This window comes from Parambassis ranga, chromosome 16 (assembly GCF_900634625.1).
Source record: "Parambassis ranga chromosome 16, fParRan2.1, whole genome shotgun sequence".
NCBI classification, from domain to species: Eukaryota; Metazoa; Chordata; class Actinopteri; family Ambassidae; genus Parambassis; species Parambassis ranga.
Genome location: NC_041036.1, coordinates 6,270,429 through 6,289,305, shown reverse-complemented (window position 1 = coordinate 6,289,305; position 18,877 = coordinate 6,270,429). Strand labels below are relative to the sequence as shown.

The 18,877-nt window shown below is 41.3% G+C and overlaps 1 protein-coding gene across 3 annotated transcripts in view; it reads right to left on the bottom strand.

The window, feature by feature from the left end:
• Positions 1 to 10,748: 10,748 nt before the first annotated feature.
• LOC114448308 (zinc finger protein 516-like) overlaps positions 10,749 to 18,877 on the bottom strand; it is a 38,837-nt gene continuing 30,708 nt past the window's right edge. For 2 of the 3 annotated variants that reach the window (XM_028425199.1, XM_028425198.1), the window contains exons 4-5: positions 18,611 to 18,715; positions 10,749 to 14,155 (exon numbers count right to left, since the gene is read on the bottom strand). In XM_028425199.1, the coding sequence (XP_028281000.1) occupies positions 13,947 to 14,155; positions 18,611 to 18,715 (314 nt within the window). In that variant the 3' untranslated portion in view covers positions 10,749 to 13,946. Of the gene's footprint in view, positions 14,156 to 16,541; positions 16,613 to 18,610; positions 18,716 to 18,877 lie in introns of all 3 variants that reach the window. The other variant, XM_028425200.1, reaches the window with a different exon arrangement.

Genomic DNA, 18,877 nt, shown 5'->3' with positions numbered 1-18,877 from the left:
CTTTTGTGAAATGTCTGCTGCATTGTTAATAGCTTTGTTTATTAATCATTCATAGGAGAAGGCCTTCATTTCTGAGGTAGTGATACATAGAATGGATATGAAGAAGACTGACAGCAGTGCTGAGCGAGGTTTGTGCAGAATGCAAGCATCTGTCGAAGGATGCACGTGCATTTTTAGTGCTAGAAACGTGTTTATTTTTGCATTTACATTTTGATAATTCTGCATTTATTCGTCAGCTTGAGCTTCTATCTTCTTTATTACCCTATTTTCTTATTTTTTCCTCCTCAAAATTATCATCCTCTGCTTCTTTTTATCCTTTTAGATTTTTCCTCCTTCTCTTCTCTTTCCTTTAAACTGGCTTTAATTCACCCCACTCCTCAAAGCAAACTTGATGCATCACTTGCGCATAACCTGATAAATGTATATTATCATAGTGAATGCTTTAAACTTTTACTTAAGTCTGACTTTTGATGTGGTGGAGAAGCCCACTACTGGTACTTTTACTTGTTTTCTGAGTACTTCTATCACCATGTCTGTTTAAAAATTGTCAATCACTGCATTTATATTAGTGTGCAGCACATCAAATGTGAGGTATTTAGCAGATAGTGTGGAGCATAATCTCTGAGAAAGACATAGAAAGGAACACCGCCATATATGTCCTTATATAAGGAAACACAGTCTTGGATTGACATGTGAAGCTGCAAAGCAAAGACATCATAGTAATGTAGAGAGACAAAACAAAGTATTTTGAGGATTACCACTCTGTTTGCTTCTCTGCTGCCTCATGTCACAGCGAGCTGTCTGTCCATGACGTCGGCCAGAGAGAGGGGGCGAGAGTTCACACCAGAGACGGCCTGTCCATCACCTTTCATCCTGTCGGGCTCTTCTGAGGGTTGCTGTCCTGCACGGTGAGAAGCAGCAGTGGGTGAGGCAGGAGGTGAGGCTGAGGAGGGGCTGGGGTTGGCAAGCTGAGGTGGGAAAGGGGTGGGAAGGTGTGGGGGGGGGGGCAGGACGAGATGAGGGCGTGAGGTGCTGCTGTCCAGGCCTCCTGTCCTGCTGTCTGGAAACTCTGCGGCCACATGGGAGCTCACGGCGCTGTCAGATGACCTGACAAACCGGGCTGCCGTCACATCTTCTGTGTATACAGGAGGCATGAGGTGCAGGTTTGTTTGAGCGTACACCTGTGTGTGTGTGTGTGTGTGTGTGTGTGTGTGTGTGTGTGTCCTTGACTGTCATGTATGAGTGTTCGTAGCTGGCTTTTATCTGCGCTCCTTCTGGCCTGACATTCTGCACTCTCCTGCAGCTTAGGTTAAAAAATATATAAAGCAGCACAAAATGAAATAAAAATGCAAGTCTAGCCGACAGGTCTGACAGGATAAGCAGCTCAATCATCAACTTGCCAGCTGTCAAATCCCTGAGCAGTAGTGGCACACACACACAAACACACACTCACACACAGATAATGCAAGACGTTAGACAGCCACTGGAGGGTCGCTTCAGATCTTCAGCTGAAATCTGGATCACCTTTTGACTTTTTGAAGAAATCTAGGCTTTCTTTCTTCATCTAAAAGCTACAAATTCAGAATCAGTTTAAAATTTGAAATTTTCTTGGACTCTTCTTTACCACTTCCCAATCAGCCTGTGGTGATAGAGGCCTACACTCCTCCTCCTCCTCCTCCTCTTCTCCTCTTCGTCTCTCTCTGTCCCGCAGCCTGCTGCTGGGCTGGAGGATGACTGACACTGTCATAACGTCTGGCAGTCAAACAGACCCGCTTCTGACGGGTGGCGGCAAACGCAATGTGACACAGCCAGCAGTATCTGGTTTCTCCTGCACCGACTACATTTCATATGGCTCAGAGGGGCTTAGAGCGGCCATGGGGAGGGTGTCTCTCTCTCTCTCTCTCTCTCTCTCTCTCTCTCTCTCTCTGTGTGTGTGTGTGTGTGTGTGGCTGTAGGAGGTAATCGAGCAGATGTCAGGAGAGAGTCTGAGAGGGGATGTGTACACTGAGGGACGACTGAAACCTGTCACATTGATTTTCAGTGGTCTTGTAGCATGAGTGTGTTTGTGTGTGTCTTTGAAGTGTGTGTGTGTGGAGTTACAGAAGTATGTCCATGTGTAAAGCAGGGCATGTTAAGTGTTTGTGAGGCAATAATTACACTATAAAGACCCAGTTGTTTGTATAAAGTACAATAAACTTGCGGTTCTAATATATTACCATTTAAAAACATAAGATCAAATTCAAATGCATTTGATATTTTTAAAACATTCCTATCAGCTTGTGCTCATTACACGTGTGAATATAAACTGTAATATTGGCACATCATGAATCATGATCTATTCTGAGAGAGCCAATTCCACATTTTTTACATGTTGTATTTTTTGCGATAATGATAATGTAATGATTCCCAATTAACCCAACCCTAAACAAAAGAGGGACATTCCAATCATTCATGTCTGGCGAAAAGAAAATTGTTTAGTACAGATATAAAAACTGCCGCACAGGCAGAAGGAAAGAATGATTAAATGAAATCAGCAACACCCATAAAAAGACAATTTTGCCTGGATTAATGAGGATGCTTCATGACAAATTTGTTTAAAGATGATGTATGAAATGATCTTTTTCACTCCTCTCTAATTTTTTTAAAGTCCAAAAATACTAACACATGCAATACAATGTGTCCTACCTGGTTAGTTAAGGCATTTATTTTCTCTGGGAGACGATAAAAAAAAAAAAAAACACAAATCAACGCCCAATACCCATTCTTTTTTTTTTAGCGTGCATTCTCAGATTGCACTGTAACTCCACATGTTCTACAAAATGAAGCGAAGGCTTTGTGATAAAATGTCACAGCTATATATCCTGGGGCTCATTTTAGTGTAAAAGCAGCCACAGTACGGCTTGTTGAGCAACATGAGCAGAAGCATGACATCCGTTCACCTACCTACCTAGCTCCTTCTTCTCCCTCCTCCTTCTCCTCTACCACCACCTCCTCCTCCTCCTGCTTGTCTATGAATCCTAGAAGCAGAAGATTCCCAGCAGAGGAAACACAGACGCTCTTCAGGTTCTAGGTTAAATACAGACACCACAGCCACCACAACGCTCATCACAACCTTCTCCCCTTCCATACATAGTGTGCCATCTTTTGGCCGTTCACAGAACTGCTTCCCTTTACCTTTTCATCTCCTCTCTTTTCCTCCCCTTCTTTGTAAAAAAAAAAAAAAAAAAAAAAGATCATAAAATCAGTGAAATAAAGTGAAATGGTTGTCTGGGGATGGATATGTCCCTTGCAACATGAAGTGGAACTTGAGGAAATCAACGGATCTCCTGCAGCTTTGTGGAGGACAACTGCTGCAGGGTTTTTTTTTTCCACAAACCTTTACAATTTATGCAGGCTCTCCAGCCGTAAAAACACACATTTCTGCCTTCTGATGTCTCACATGCTAGCTCCTGATGAGAGGATCGGATGAATGAATAAGCCGAGAGCTGAAAGTAATTACAGCAGTTAAAAACAATTAAAGATAAATATTACAACTTTGTATTAATTCACAAGGACTTGTGTGTGTGCGTGTATATATATATATATATATATATATATATATATATATATATATATATATATATGTGTGTGTGTGTGTGTGTGTGTGCATGTGAATGGCATGCGTGCATACATTTCCACAAAGCCAAAAAAAAAATACAGAGAGAGAAATAGAGATGTTCACCTTCGAAGGGTCACTCTCCTCTTCCTGGCTCATTAAAAACAGCCCCATTAGCAGTGTTCCTTCAGAGCCTGACTGCCGACAGATATGTGAGTGTGTGTGCATGCGTCTCTGTAAGTGTGTGTGTGTGTGTACAGTGGATGGTAAAGACATGCAGTGTTTTGGAGGCCTCTGGGCTGCAGAAGAATACATTAAACAGCAAAGAGCCCCTCTTCTCTTCCTGACTGACTCCTGCTGGGACTACTTAGCATTTCTGGGGTGAAAACTTCTCCAGCAAGGTTGTCAAACACTATATACAAATTACAGTAGAGCTAAATTGCTCCTGTATATAGTTATTTAACTTTTGTGTGTGTTTTTTTGCCTGTGTGTTTGTCTTGGCCTGACGAAGACTGTATTCCCTGGATACACTACCGGCAAAGTCGCTAGAAGGAAGAGAGAGAGAGAGAGAGAGCACGCAATGAGAGATGCGTAAAATTGTGAAAGAGACATTCAAAGATACAAATCCCACAAGAGTCCAAAACTACTTCACAATCGTTAGCTCATGAAAATTCTAGCAGTTTTAATGTGTTTTTTAGGTCACAGATGGTAAGAGGAAGTAAAATGTCTCTCTCATTGTATTACAATCCAGGGAGAATTAAGCAAGAAAAATTAAAAATTAAATTAAATGCTAATCACAATCAGAACACATGCATGTGTGTCCTTGTTGCCCTTATAAAGCTAATGAGTGAGGTTTGATTGGCAAAGGCCTGAACTAAGATCCGCACTGAAAGTCAAAAAATGTCTCCAAAGTCTCTGCTTCTTGTCTTTTCTCCTTCATTAGCCCCGTCCGGTGTAATGAGGAGAGTTAAAGTGAGTCTCAGAGATCTTTTTAGCCATGTGTGTGTGTGGGTGTGTGTGTGGGTCTGTGTTTCTATATTTGTGGGATATACAGTATGTGTATATGGACACAGTCTGTAGGAATTCTGAACATTAGCTTGAGTACAGCATCATTAAAAGCATGTCAGGAATCAGGACGTGTACTTATAACATCAAAGGTTAGAGTGTGAGTGTATGATATACCATTATATACTATTAGGGTGCTTGTCCACATTCAAGTTGGAGCCCCCGTTCAAACTTGAAATGATGTTAAATGTTGAGAGGCTGTTTTGCTGTATGAATTCCTAAATGTGTGTTTGTGGTGTTACCAAACAGAGTAAAGAGGTGGGTCTTGTATTAACACACATATTCTACAGTCAAAATGAAATATGAGAATTTTGTGTGTAAAACTCACCTGCAGTGACATGATGCTACTTACACAATGCAATGAAGGTTTGAATTAATTTATTCCTTAAAGGTTCCTTATGGGTTAAGGGTTTTAAGGGTTAAGGGTTTTAAGGGTTAGCAAAGTAAACCACAGAGCGGCGGGTGTTAAATGTGTCTATGCAGGTCCACGATAGGACAGTGTAACATCAGTGTGTGTGTGTGTAAATGTGCGTGTGTGTGGACATGTCTTGTAGGAGTGATAACACACTGCCCTGCTGCTCAGCGCCACAAGTCATCCATTTAAAGTGAACCAGGATTCAAATACTCGACCCATCAGAGATGCCAATAACGAGGAGCGCCATAGAAAATTACAGGGGAATTTAAGTCTGCTGGCTAATGGCATTGGCACCGACACTTTGCCAATACACATTTAGCGGTGTGGTGGTGCGGCTGGCCTGGGGTGCCGGCTAAGACTGACACATCTCTCTTGAGTCCGTCCAGATGGGAGATTGGCCTGTCTGTCAGCGGCCAGGCCCCATGATCACCCCCAGCTCCTCTCACCCTCTCATTCCCCCAGCATCCTCTCTTCTGCCTTCGTTCAACAACACTTCTCTGTGTTTTCCTGTTTTACTGCCAATCCTGTCCTCCGTCCTTGCATTAGAGCAGAGTTCTAGAGGTAAACAAAGAAGGTGTTTAAACTCTGCCCCCAAGACAAGGATCTTAATAAGACAAAACAACTGACTGTAAAATCAGTTAAATCTGCAGAAAAACCTTAATTAATGGACTTTTTTGTCTGTTTAGGGGTTGTTCTGAAACTTAAAATGCTTCATTTAGCATTCTTGGATTTAATATTTAACTTGCTTTGGAACATTGCAGAATTTTAAAGGCACCACCAGGAGCTCTTGCTGTTCTCTGCACTTCAGATTCTGGAGGATCCCCACACATATCATTGTAAAAGGCCAATGCAAGTGCAGCCCCATGTTTTTTTTTTCTTTTTTTTGTTCTCTTGATGACTATCAGGCAGTACACTGTAAAAAGTATTAATGCTCATAACATGGAAATACAAGCAAAGAGCAGGCAGAGAACAGATTTTGGATCTGAACCATCAAACAAATGTTGTTACTTTGAAACTGCTTAAAATCAGATTCTGTGTTGTCAATGTTAGCTACTGTAATTATTAAACATTAAATAAACTAAGTAAATTTGTTAAAATTCAAAAATGGAAAACATTTTACTCTCAGATTTCACAACCTGGGTGTTTCTAATGAACTGATTTCTAAGTCAAATACATAATAATGAGTATCTTCCATTCAACACTATACAGTAAAATACATGACTGGAAAGAGATTTTTCATATAATGAATATATATAAAATAAAAGTAATAAAAGTGGTGATGTTTAATGTGTTTCGAATGTTTATCATTGGTCCATTTCTCCCTTAAAACCAAATTAAATGACTTTTATATAAAATGCTGTAGCTGTTGTTGAGCCACCTTGGTTGCATGCTCGCTTTAGGTCTAAGTGACCTCCCCAAAGAAACACATGGGAAAAGCTTACCGCCCTTGAACAAGGTTGGAGACCATCACTAATTACCAGAACGGAGGGTGGAGGGCTGCTGGAGACCGCTGTTTGATAGAAACACAATGATTTTTTAAAAACACAATAATCTCCTCCATGTACAGATCTTAAGGGAAAAAAATGGCATTTCTTTAGGCCGTGTTATCCTCTGTGATTCTGCCTTAGTTGGGGGAGAACTATAGAAAACTGATTTGAGCCACTGAATAAGAAGAAGTAGAAGAAGAAGAGATGAAAAGTATCGGACAGCACTGGCGATGACAGAGCACACACACACACTTCTTCTTAATCTGCTGCAATGCTCATGTCAATTGGTAAAGAGGGTGTGACCGATAGAATAGATTTAAAAGCTTTATAACACCCCCCCCCCTCTCTCCCTCCCCTACTGTAATTCTCCTTCCTTGTTGTCTTCTTGCAAAAGAGAAAGGCAAAAAAGGGACGGCTGAAAGAGTTCTGCCAAAAAATGTAACGTGAAATTTAAGCTGCAAGAAGCAGCCACCAGCATTAGCCGGTTAAGTATCAGAGCAAGTAGAGAAGGGGGTAATGAATGTAGAAGGGGAGACATATGAAATGTCATTAATGTTAATTCTAATCACTTTTTGGCTATTAAGCACAAATTAGTGAAGGCGATGTTAAATGTCATGGTCTGTCCTGGGATTCGTTATAAGAGAGGGTGGGGGCCACGGAATAGGTTCTCATTTACATACTTAAGATCCAACTTAATTCTCAAAAGGGGTGATGGAAAATGAGGCCGAGCCGTAAACCGATGACACACGGGCTTGGGAAATAAAAAGAAGAAGAAAAAAAAACACAAACGTTTTCTGGCGGCTGATTCTTCATTGTTCATGCTCAAGGTTATTTTCTTGAGCTTGTCGTGGAACGTCATTCCCTTGAATAATTCTGTTCAGGCTTTTCCTCCCTCTGGCTTTAAGGTTTGCGCTATTTAAGACCAATCATGTCAATGTGGAAAAGAATTAATCCTGCTTAAAAATATGTTACATGACTAGAATGTATGTTAACATCCACCCCCCCACTCCTGATTCTGTCACTGGATATAGACTTTAGTGTGGTGGAGCAAGAGATAGTTGAAATAAATAATGGTGTAGGGCTAGATATCAAGAGTTCATTGTCAAGTTCACTTAGAAACTTGCAAGCGCTTGTTTTCATGCAGGTACTCTGTATCTGTCAACCACTCAAATCCTGGAAGAAAATCAAGGCGGTGAACAATGCAGCGTTTTGAAAGCAAGCCTGTGCTAAAGCCCTACAAAAACCATGTCATGTAATTCATTGCGATAGATAGATTAACCTCAGTGCACCGCAGAGGCCTCTGCATTCTTGTCCACATTGTTCTAATGGCAGCCCACAGTCTTTGGGAATATCCTGCTTTTTTCCCTTTTTTTTCTCTCTCTCTCTTTCTTTCCTCTGTGGCTACAGTTGACTGTGGGAGAGTAAATAACATTTGATATGCATAAACAGCCCCTTCCTATTCATTACTGTCAGAGTGTTGGAGTGCAGGAGGCGGAGGTCAGCATGTGAAGGTCCTCCTCAGGCAGGAGAAACGCCTGTGGTAGCTGTCACTCCTCTACCCTCCCACCACCACCCTCCCAGCCGTCCCTCCTCCACCACCTCCTCTATCCTCCCTCCCCTTCCTCACTCCCCTATTAGCACAGGCTCCAGGTCATAACCTTTCCGTGGCATTTTGCGATTCCACAACCCTTTGATTAGTGCAATATTTACATATTTCACAGTGGAGAGGGCGTTCTTGTGTCGCAGACACTTGAAGTGTTGTAAATGTGTTTGGCCTTTTGCCTGGGAAATGCGGAGGAGTCGGACTCTCTGGTGGTAAATGTAGTCAAGGCTGCCGTGCTGATATACGCCGTAGTGTGTTTTAAGTATATTTACCCTCAGCCATCCTACACACTATACAAGTGCCATTTGGTCTGTGATGTGGCCCCTTGTCCTCCTGAGGAAGAGCGTTTAGCAGCCATTAGAGAGGGATAGTGCTCCCTGGTGGCAGATATAAGATCAGACCCTCTGACTTGGACAGCGTGCTGCGGAGCTACAAAAGCTTTACATGCACAGAGGGATGAGTGCAGCTCACTCCTAAAAGACCACTAAGACAAGTATGAAATCCAATGTTTAGAAACAGATTGAAATGTAAGGTGGTCTGCTTGGCCTCTTGGTGTCATTGTAGCAGTCACCATAGAGTGGCACTGGATTTAAAGATTGTCCAAAAACTTAAAGAGTTAATGGAAAATCTTCCTGATGAGCAGTCTTAAAGATCAATCATGTGGATCCTACTGCCTGTCCATCTTGGTTGTAAAACACCAGCCACCACCCAATAAGATGGAGGTATCTGGAGATACTTGCTGTCTCCACAGTGTACACATCAAAAATAATACCAATATCAACACTATAGTTTCGACACTATAGTTCCATTACCCTTAAATTCACTATAGAAAACACCTCATGTTCTTTGCAAGTAGGTTGAAAAGATGTATCACCATCTGCAATTAGCCACAAAGGAGCTGAACAATAACAAACATTCAATATCGTGCAGGCCATTTTGTTTTTAAGAGTATATTGTGCTATAAACTTGACCTTTTCATCATGGGGGTCAACAATGACTGACTTTGTCTTTTAGCCTAAAAGCATGTAAAAACTTTCAAAGAGCACCACAGCTCTCTTTTATTACACATGAAGATGTGAAATGAGAAATAAAAAGCACATCATACTGGGTTCTGGCGCACACCTATCCATCACATCTGAGTCAGCCTGACGTTCGGCATATTTTCCACCTCAGTCATTCAGTCAGTCAGTCAGCATCTCTCTGCTGTGTGACAGAAAGAAGAGATGTCAGCGAACAGGTTTTTCAGGGAGCTCAGGGCCGTCACGTCTGCCTTTCGCAGTGACTGATGAGGTTGGGAAGAGTGACGGGCAGCTGCAGTCTTCTCTCAGCCCGCGGGCCTGCCTGGCATTAACGTTATGTGCCATGTTCTCAGAGGGAACCCGTCATTCAGCCGTCACTCAAACCGACAGACAGATGGTGCGCATAGACACCGAACATGAAAGAGACTGGCAAAGCAGCAACCAATCCCTAGGTGGTCCCTCGTAGTTGAAGGGTGTGGGTTTCTCATCACTGTTGCTTGGCAGCTCGACTTCAACCACAAGGCCACACATGGACATCAAGGTGGCGATGAACATCAAAGTCCCCGATCCATCAAACGCGTCACATGCCATGAAAGAGAACAGCTTGCAGTGTAGCTCAGGTCTGATCTGTTTTCACTTCATCTTCATTCATTATGACCACTTTTACTTTCTTCAGCAGGTAACAGGAGGTTATGCAGAGAGCCAGAAGGCAGTATTAAAGACAGCAGACTATTCAAGAAGCACCTTCATATAGAAGAGACTTGTAGTGCAGGATGTATGCAGGTATATGCAGAGGCGTCACTTGCCAAGTGAATCCAAGGCTACAACTGCTTGGGGTCCCAGGCCAGTTGGGGGCCCTCAAAGGCTCACTGTAACAGTAGCAACATACAAATGTTGCAATGATAGCAGGGGCCTCCCAGTATATTTTTCCCTAAATGTTTATGTTTGTGAATGGTCTGTAATCACCAGTGCTGTAGCAACCTAAATCGACAGTGTTCACTTCTCAGTCCCTCCTGTTGTGCATCATTCAATAGACATAATCTTTTCCCTTGCACCGTAAAGTGTTGACCAAACCCTCACTGCCTCAGAAAATGTGTTGCCTTTGGTGGAGGTCTTGGTTAGGTTATGTTATGTCTTACCTCAAATAACAATGCAGCAAAGGAGGTTGGTTTTTCAATCAATGATTCTAATTTGATCAAAGTTTGCTGGAGAGCATGGGAACTCCATTTTTCCTCCATGGTGACAATACTACAGCTAAGATTAAACCATAGTAAATTACAGCTGTATTCATGGATGATCAATCTATTAATCGACAACCTGTGGAAGGACAATGATTAAGATTTTTGAATCTGCAGCAGGCAGGATCTCTACGTGACAGTGTGGCAAACTATTAGCTGACAGTGACATTTAATGCCATTGAGTTACCATAGTTTGACCAAACCATGAGAGCGACACACAAAAAAAAATAATATTGAGAAAAATAAAACCAAGTGAAGCTTTTTCTAAACATGGATGCGTTCAGTCACAGAGGCTGAGGTAAATTCAAAAACAAAGCAGAACCAGATGAAACGATGCCAACAGGTGCCATTTTGTGTGTCTTTATTGTGGACATGACATTACATCTTTTTGAAATGATGTACAAAAGTGTAACAGAACTGAGAATGGCTCAGACGAGGTAGAGCTTTCACATCGGCTTGCTGGCTTGAAAACTACACAGTATAAAAACAAAAACAGACCCAGAAAAAAAAATCAAATTAAAACAAACGCTCCTGTCCGACTCTCTCCTCTCATCCTTTGTTTTGTTTTTCTTTTTTTTCTGAAGTGATAATAAATACAGATATCAACCAAATACATCTGGAATAATAAAGTCCTCTAAGGTAAATTAATCATGAAGATCATAACAAATAAAAACAAAAGCAATACGGACACAAATAATAATACAACTTAAGAGGCCTGATAAAAACCCGAACAAAGAGAAAAAAACATCAACAACCTGCCAGGCCCTCTGGGAGGGCAGCCGTGACTAGCTACTAAACAAACCCTACAGTTTAGCAAAGAGAAAGACTAAAAACGCACTCTTCATGAAAACATAAGCACTTCTGCAACTAGCATTATCAAACATAGCTAAAAAAAAAGCTGTCACAGAACAAATCATTCAAATCTATGGAATCATTCTGACAAAAACAAAGTGTCTAAAGCAGAAATTACATTGAAGTGTGTGTTAGCCGGCACTATTATAAAGACATTCTCAAAGAAATCTTAGCTAGGAGTGGAACAAAAACAAATTTAAATGGTTAAAGCACTAACCTAGTCTAAGTGCACCAGTAATGCCATTTGGTTTCTACTGCTGTATATAAAGGGTTTGGTAAGAGTGGATTACAGATATACAGTTTATATTTTACATACACTCATACACTCCTGCTTCATAATTTTTCTAAGTCACACTTCGGAGTACAAATTCATAACTGAGGAGTTAATCTTAAAGGGAATTCTGTACAACATTGGTATTAGTACTACACACTACCTCAAAGGCTAAAGTATCCATTTCAAGTATTTTCACTACCCACACCTTCAATATACACGTTTGTGTATTATTAGGCATATTAAAGCATACAGTATTGTATGCATTACTAAACAACCCACTGGTGTCGCAACCATTTCATCGTGTGTTCATGTAAAAACTACTCAGGTCTCAAAATAGATGGGAAGTACAGTATGCTCTGTTATCATTAACATCTTCTTTTCCCCCTCACACTGGGCTTATTCTGTCTTTTGGAGAATTATGGGGTAAAAAATAAAACAGTAACCCTTCATATCAGCCAATAAAGCAAAGGAGGTAGGCTTGTATACAAAGCATCTAGACAAAGGGCTGGAGTACAATGAATTTTAGAGGCTTGAAAAGAAACACATGTGACTCACTCACACACACCTGTGTTAAGGCTGTGACAGCTCTTCAATAGGCTTCAAAAATGTCTCCTCCCGGTGTAGTTATCCCTGAACTCTCTGGAAGCCTGACCTCCTGGCCTCTGGCTCTGTTTCCATGACCTCCTCAGAATATAAATCTTCACATTAACATTGGAGGAATCGGACCCAGAGCATGGGAGTTTGGTTCATTAGTCTGCTTTAAGTGTTATGGTACTGGCTTGTTGTGTTTTGCATGCCCATACATGTTGGGTATATGTTCATTTATGTGTCCCATTTTCTGCTTAATTCTATAATGTATAGCATACTTAGCTTAGCTCATTGTACTAAGATACAATGAGGAACAGCAAGCTGGGATCTGATTCTCCAACTTGCTTAATTTTAACGTGTTCATTTAAAACAGTTCACAAGAAACTGATTGATTGACTTTATACCAAAAATACTGGGGCCAAGTTCAGACTACTTAATATTGATGCAAAAATATAAAAAATATTTAGAATTTACCGATCAAAAATGTCTTTGATCAGTAATTTAAGACTTAACTCACAGCATGTAGATGATAGATTAAAAGATATAAAGCCAATAGCGCACTTGCTGTGGTATTTTCCAACACATAACTTTTTGGTCAGACCCTCAGACCTTCTTACTGTTTAAAAATGGGTCATAAGACAGCAAAGGAAACAGAATGCTGTCAAGTGCACCCACAGTTGTCCTTAATCAATGGGAAATATTCATACGTTTTACCATAGTACCATAGTCATCTCCACGTGTTCCACAAGTTCAAATGATAATGGGTGCAATCAGGAGCTGACACGGTCCTGCCACTCCCACTGCTGTAGAGATGGTCTGATTTAAAGTCTAGACTGTCTAAGAGTCGAAAACACTCTAACATGAAGGAATTATGGAGCAAAAACTCCACTCAGTCCCTTCCTCTTAAATGGACAATAATTGAATGGCCATAAAAATTGTACGCTCATTTATACTGGCTATTAAAAACGCACGCTTTTTTTAATGAGCACTAAAGCAGACGCCCCCATTAGCTTTAGCCTCTCTCTCTCTTTCCCTAATCCACTCTCCATCTTTCTCTCTCTTTGTAATCATTGGCTACACAGCCTCAGTGTGGTCACTGCACTCCCACCATTGAGTGAAGGGAATCGAGTTTAACACACTGCAGACGCACACACACACACACACACAGACAGAAAGATGCTAGTCTTCTGACTTGGAACCCAGAGGAGACCAAAGTGCCAGTTGTCAGTTGATGAATTGCAGAGCATCTTCTCTTGCTGTGGGTTTTGATGATTGGTGTCCTGAGGAATGCACAAACTCCAATAAAGTAAAAAAAAAAATCTTAAAGGGGCAACTACAGCGGCCATACTCTCCTTGAATAATGCTTGCAGTTGCTTTCAAGTTTAGTTTTCTTTTCATTTAAAAAAAAAAGTTCCTTTTTCTGGTTGGTACCTCCAAAATGGCAGCAAAATGTGATCAGAAATCATCGCAAGAAATAATATTAGAGAAGATCACAACAAGCAAAAGACTGAACACCTTTCCTTCTAAGGAGACACTTTAGTTTTCTTCATCTTCATGTGGACTTCAGCTTACTTCCATTTTGGTATAAGACACTCTTTTCCATCGCAGCTCCATTCATTTTAATTACTAGCTTTAAAAAGCCTCATTATGACAATATAAGCATGGACATTTGTTGTAGAAAATTCTTAAAGTGTGGTGGGCCATACTTCCAGAGCGCAGATTTTAAAGAATGTTGTAGTTGAGGTTGTGTGATTTCTTGACTGGCCTGATCCTTGAGTTCAGGTCCTGATCTTTCAGTTATTCAGAGGGTCTACTGTTGTTGTTGTTGTTGTTGTTGTTGTTTTGGTGGGTGTTGGGCAGCCAGCCCTTCTCGCTCCTCCTGGCTCAATAACAAGCTCCTCATGTCTAGGTACTGGCTGTTGTCAAAAGGCATATGGTGGACGCTCTGGACGTGCGTCTTTAGGTTCCCTTTCTGAGAGGCTCGGTATGGGCAGAGCTGGCAGCAGAATGGCCTCTCCCCTGAAGAACACACACATAAAGTTGAAAGGTGAGTTTGAGGCCAGAGAGAGAGAGAGAGAGGACGGGCCATCGTGAATGTACAAAGGAATTTAACAGCATGAAGATAGGAGATGGAGAAAAAGAAAGGAAGAACTAAGCGGACAAACGTGAACTAAGACACACGATGGCATTCAGCTAGAGGTAGGGAAACATTATGCAGGTCAAGTGAAGCATTCACATTTAATTTTTTACACCTAATTTCACTTAAAAAGTTCTCTATCCTGACCCAGATGGGAGTAACTCTGCCTCTCTCCTTTCTTTCCTGCCATCTGGAAAAGAGCACCACACATCCGCTGTCTGAACAGTCCTACTTTTGTCTCCCTTATATTTCTCTCAATCACCTGGGCCACCCTGTGCAACCCCCACCCGCACCCCCCACCTTCCAAACACACACAAACCCTGTACTCTTTCTTCTAATTAGACTGACCTACAATGGCACAGATACCTATGCAAAAAATAAATAAATAAATAAATAATAAGCAACACACACCTGAACAAAACAAATGAGCGTGCCATTTAATTGCACCTAATTATCATTTTGATAAATGGAAGAATATCAAAGCGGGAAAACAAATGACTCCTCGTGCCCCTCCCGCACCCTTCTCCCAGAAGAAGGAACAGGGAAATATAGCTGTTATCATACATCATCAGAAACGCAACAGAGAGAAAAGAAATAGAGAGGAAAGGGAGGGGGGGTGAAAAAGAAAGAGAGTGATAAAAACAAAAAAAAAGGTATAATTAATCACACAAGAATTAAAAAAAAAAAAACAGCTGGAAAGATGGTGAGACGTGAGAGGAAAGCGAGAACCTCCACGACATCGTCCTGCGAGGAAACATCGCTGACGGGACCGGTGCACTACATTATACTAAAGGTTATCGTCACCGTAAAGCAGCGTCAACACTACATCTAATTGGACCCCTCTGCCTCGCCTGCTCCCATCATTCATTGCGTGTGGTAAATCTGAGTGGGTGTGTTTGTGTGTGATGCCTGTGATTAATTATGATGGAGGCGCAGGGTGTGCAAAAATTGTCTCTCTCCCAGTGTCAAAGCAGCGCCGATTTAGTCCTGTGTCTGTCCTCCATCCCTGTCTTAGTGACTGACTCTGAAAAACTCATCCACCAAAGAAGTGCTGTGTTAAGATTTGTTTACCATGTTTACATCTGAAGTAATCTTGTAATTCAAAGGACGATGTAAAGCTTTTTCTTTTTATGCCACTGACAAATAGAAACTGCAATCATTCCCATTGGCTTAATGTATACACAAACATAAATAACTACATAAATAAATCAGTCTCATAAAGAGTCTTTTATTGCAGCAAAGAAGAGAGAGAATTGCAATTAACTGCACATTGGTTCACTAATGAATTAGTATAAATTTTAAGGAAGCTGGAAACAGGAAAACATTTTGACAAGACTTGGATAATCGTCTGCATTTGTTTGTCCTCAGTTGTGATGGATCTGTACTGTGAATTGATTGATACAGGTCCTTATATAGGAACGTTTTTCCTACAGGTTGATTTTCCAATGTGTCAGTTTACAGTAAAAAAAAAAATCTAATATATACAGCAGGCACTTTGGTGATTGAGATATCTACGCCATCATAGGCTAACGTCAGCCAATCAGATGGCTTTCTTTAGTTGCTGAGACTATCATCAGACCTAAAACATGCAGTGAGAAGTTCCTCGGATGATGCTGACTGGTCCAAATCAGTGTCACAAACTCGCCATGATGGATTGTCCAATGATCAATCATCTCATGGCTGCCCTTACAAAGTAATTTGACCCAGAGCTTTAAATTCTTGCAAAAACTTGTGTAATATATGTAGTGAAGACCAAAGGACGTCTGTTATGATCTAACTTTGGAGGTGATCTATGACTTTTTGGATATAGATGTCATAACTTTATTTTATTCTTTATGAGTTTTTTTGAGTGACCTTAAACATTACACCACATTTACAAACAAATAAATCCTCTATAGCATCACTGGGGTGGGGCTATGTATAGACAAAGCAAAAATATGTGTAATCGGTAATGATTTTCTCAGCTACATAAAAAGAAACAATACCAGTAATGAACACACAGGGGTCACCAACACTGATGTTATTTGAAAAAAAGCCGAGACCACTGTGTGCTGGATACACACACACACTATTGTCAGGTGTGATCCAGCAGCACGTGAGAATGCCAGGTGTTAATGCCAGGTGCAGAGTATGCCACGTGTGACTGTTAATACACATGAACCAAAAAAAAAACTGACACAGACACACACATGCGGAGGTGAGACAGTCAAATAAAGAAACATGCAGAAGCAATGAGGGAGCCCAGTGATTAGCCATTGTGCCACATACTTGTTTGGGAGCTTCAGAAGCGGTGGTGTGAGCGTCAGTACCTCTGTGGAGTCCGTTAAAATCAAACCCAACTGTGGGGGGAGAAGGAGGAAGGAGGAGGAGGAGGGGGAGGAAGGAGGAGGAGGAGGGGAGGGGAGGAGGGGGGCATTTGGTTAAACGCTCTACCAGATCCACACAAGCACATTTTTTTTTTTTGCCTCTCTTCCACCACCACCCGCACACAATAGCGTTTGCCACCAGCGACCCTTGTTAATAAGAGGGAAGCTGGCAGTGATGATGATGGCGATGATGGTGCTGATGATGGCGATGGAACCTGGTGGAGGCAAGTCAGTGATTCAATATGACGCATGTTAATGGAGGCCTCGGGGTGGCTGGCCTTTTCTGCGTGCACACGTCCATGCTGAAGACAACTGTCGGTGACAACATTAATTACAGCTTCTGCAAGTGTTTACAGAGCCAATGCATGGGCACGAGAGTGTGTTAATGCAGTGTGTGTGTGTGTGTTTACAATAAGGCTTGAGGGAAAGCTGAGCGCTGCATCACTTACCATTTGGCCTCTGTCACTTAGAATCACTGGCTGTGCTACATATCATTCACACTCTCTATAAAGAAGCTACTTATCTCACTGTCTACTGTGATCACTGCCAGCCCGGCTGATGGACATGACAGGACAGGAGAGGAGGAGGAGGAGGATGCAGAGGGAGGAGAGAGGAAAACAGGGAACAAAAGGCAAAGGAATGGAAGGTGTGATGAAGAAAGAAAGGGATGGAAAGATGAGGACGGAAACAGAAAAGTGGAGAAAGAAGTGAAAGAAAAAGAGCAGGAAAGCAAAAGAAAAGAGCAGGTTAAATGGAAAAATGAGATGAAACAAGAAAAAGGAAGAGGACATTGGAGCGAAACAGGAAACAGAAAAGAAATGAAAGGGAGTAAGGAGCAGGGACATGGAGGAAATGATAAGTAGAGGGAAACAGGAGAAAGCAGTGGAAAGACCAACATGTCTGAATCAAGCTGTTTAGTGAATGGCACCGGGATGCATGCAAATGGATTCGTAAGGTTGGCATGGACAAATGCTGTTCTGCTTCATTAGAATGCACAATTCTATCTCTCTAATTGACATGTGATTAATAATGTATACAATTTGTCACAGGTCAGTATCCGGAGCAAATCATGTTTCAGTTTAAAAAATAGAGGCAGCTGCCCAGCCCAGGGCGGGGAAGGACTCACAGACTGGCTGTCACACTCAACTGAACAAAAAGATCTGTTTTGATTTATTTGGTCGAATGCAGGGATGTAGCAGACATATGGAGAGTCAGACGATGAAATATTGTAGAGAATGTGAATCCCCTTGCATATATTCTCTATATCTCATGTCAGGGTTACTGGGTGGTGACAGTGTGTGTGTGTGTGTCTGTGTGTGTGTCTAGGAGTGACTGGTGAGGAGGTGGTCAAAAACAGAGAACATCTAATAAAAAATGAACAACAGTAAAGATTCAGAATCAAAATGTTGGACTTCTGTCTCACTCATAGTGTCAGTGCTGCTCCTCTTTTCTAAACATGTTTGTGATAATTTTTCCATTTTCTGATAACTTTTTTATGATGGATGCTTCTGCAGATTGGTTACTAACCATTTTTCCTGCAAAACCTCTTTTAGAAATTTCCTAAAAAAAAACTCCTGATGTTTGACCCAACATCCATGAATGTGGATTTAAACTCATTTTAACCTATTTGCCTGATGCTCACACTCCTTTCCAAAGATGTAGAAGCAGCTTAGTGGTCGTCATTGCGACGTTACTGGTGGAATGGATTCCTTTCTAATTTAACAGCCAGGATATTATCATTTATCATTTGTATATCGTGCAATATGTCTTATTTTGGAATAATACCAAAACGTTTTTTCACATTATCAAACAGAAAAAAACAATATTGTACCAAATATATAAGATATCAGCATTTTAAAACACATATATTCTAATCTGATCGGATTAACGCCTAATTATGACATGTTTTGATTATTTTGTCAGTCCGGTGTGTGCAGTATGTGTACGCCAGTGTGACTTTATTTACTGTACCTGTATGGGATCTCATGTGAGTGCGCAGGTGGCTGGGCTGACTGAAACTCTTTCCACACTCATGGCAGAAATACTGTCCTTGCCGCATGAGAGCCCTCAGCATCCCTGATAACACACACAGGGAGGAGAAGCACACAGTTAATGCAGTATAAAAAAAACAAACATATCAATAGGGGTCAGACTTATAGGCATATCAACAGGTGGGTTTAGAGCAGGCCTAACATGTAGTTTTGCATAGTTTTTTATGTGTCCATAAGTTTTGAATTC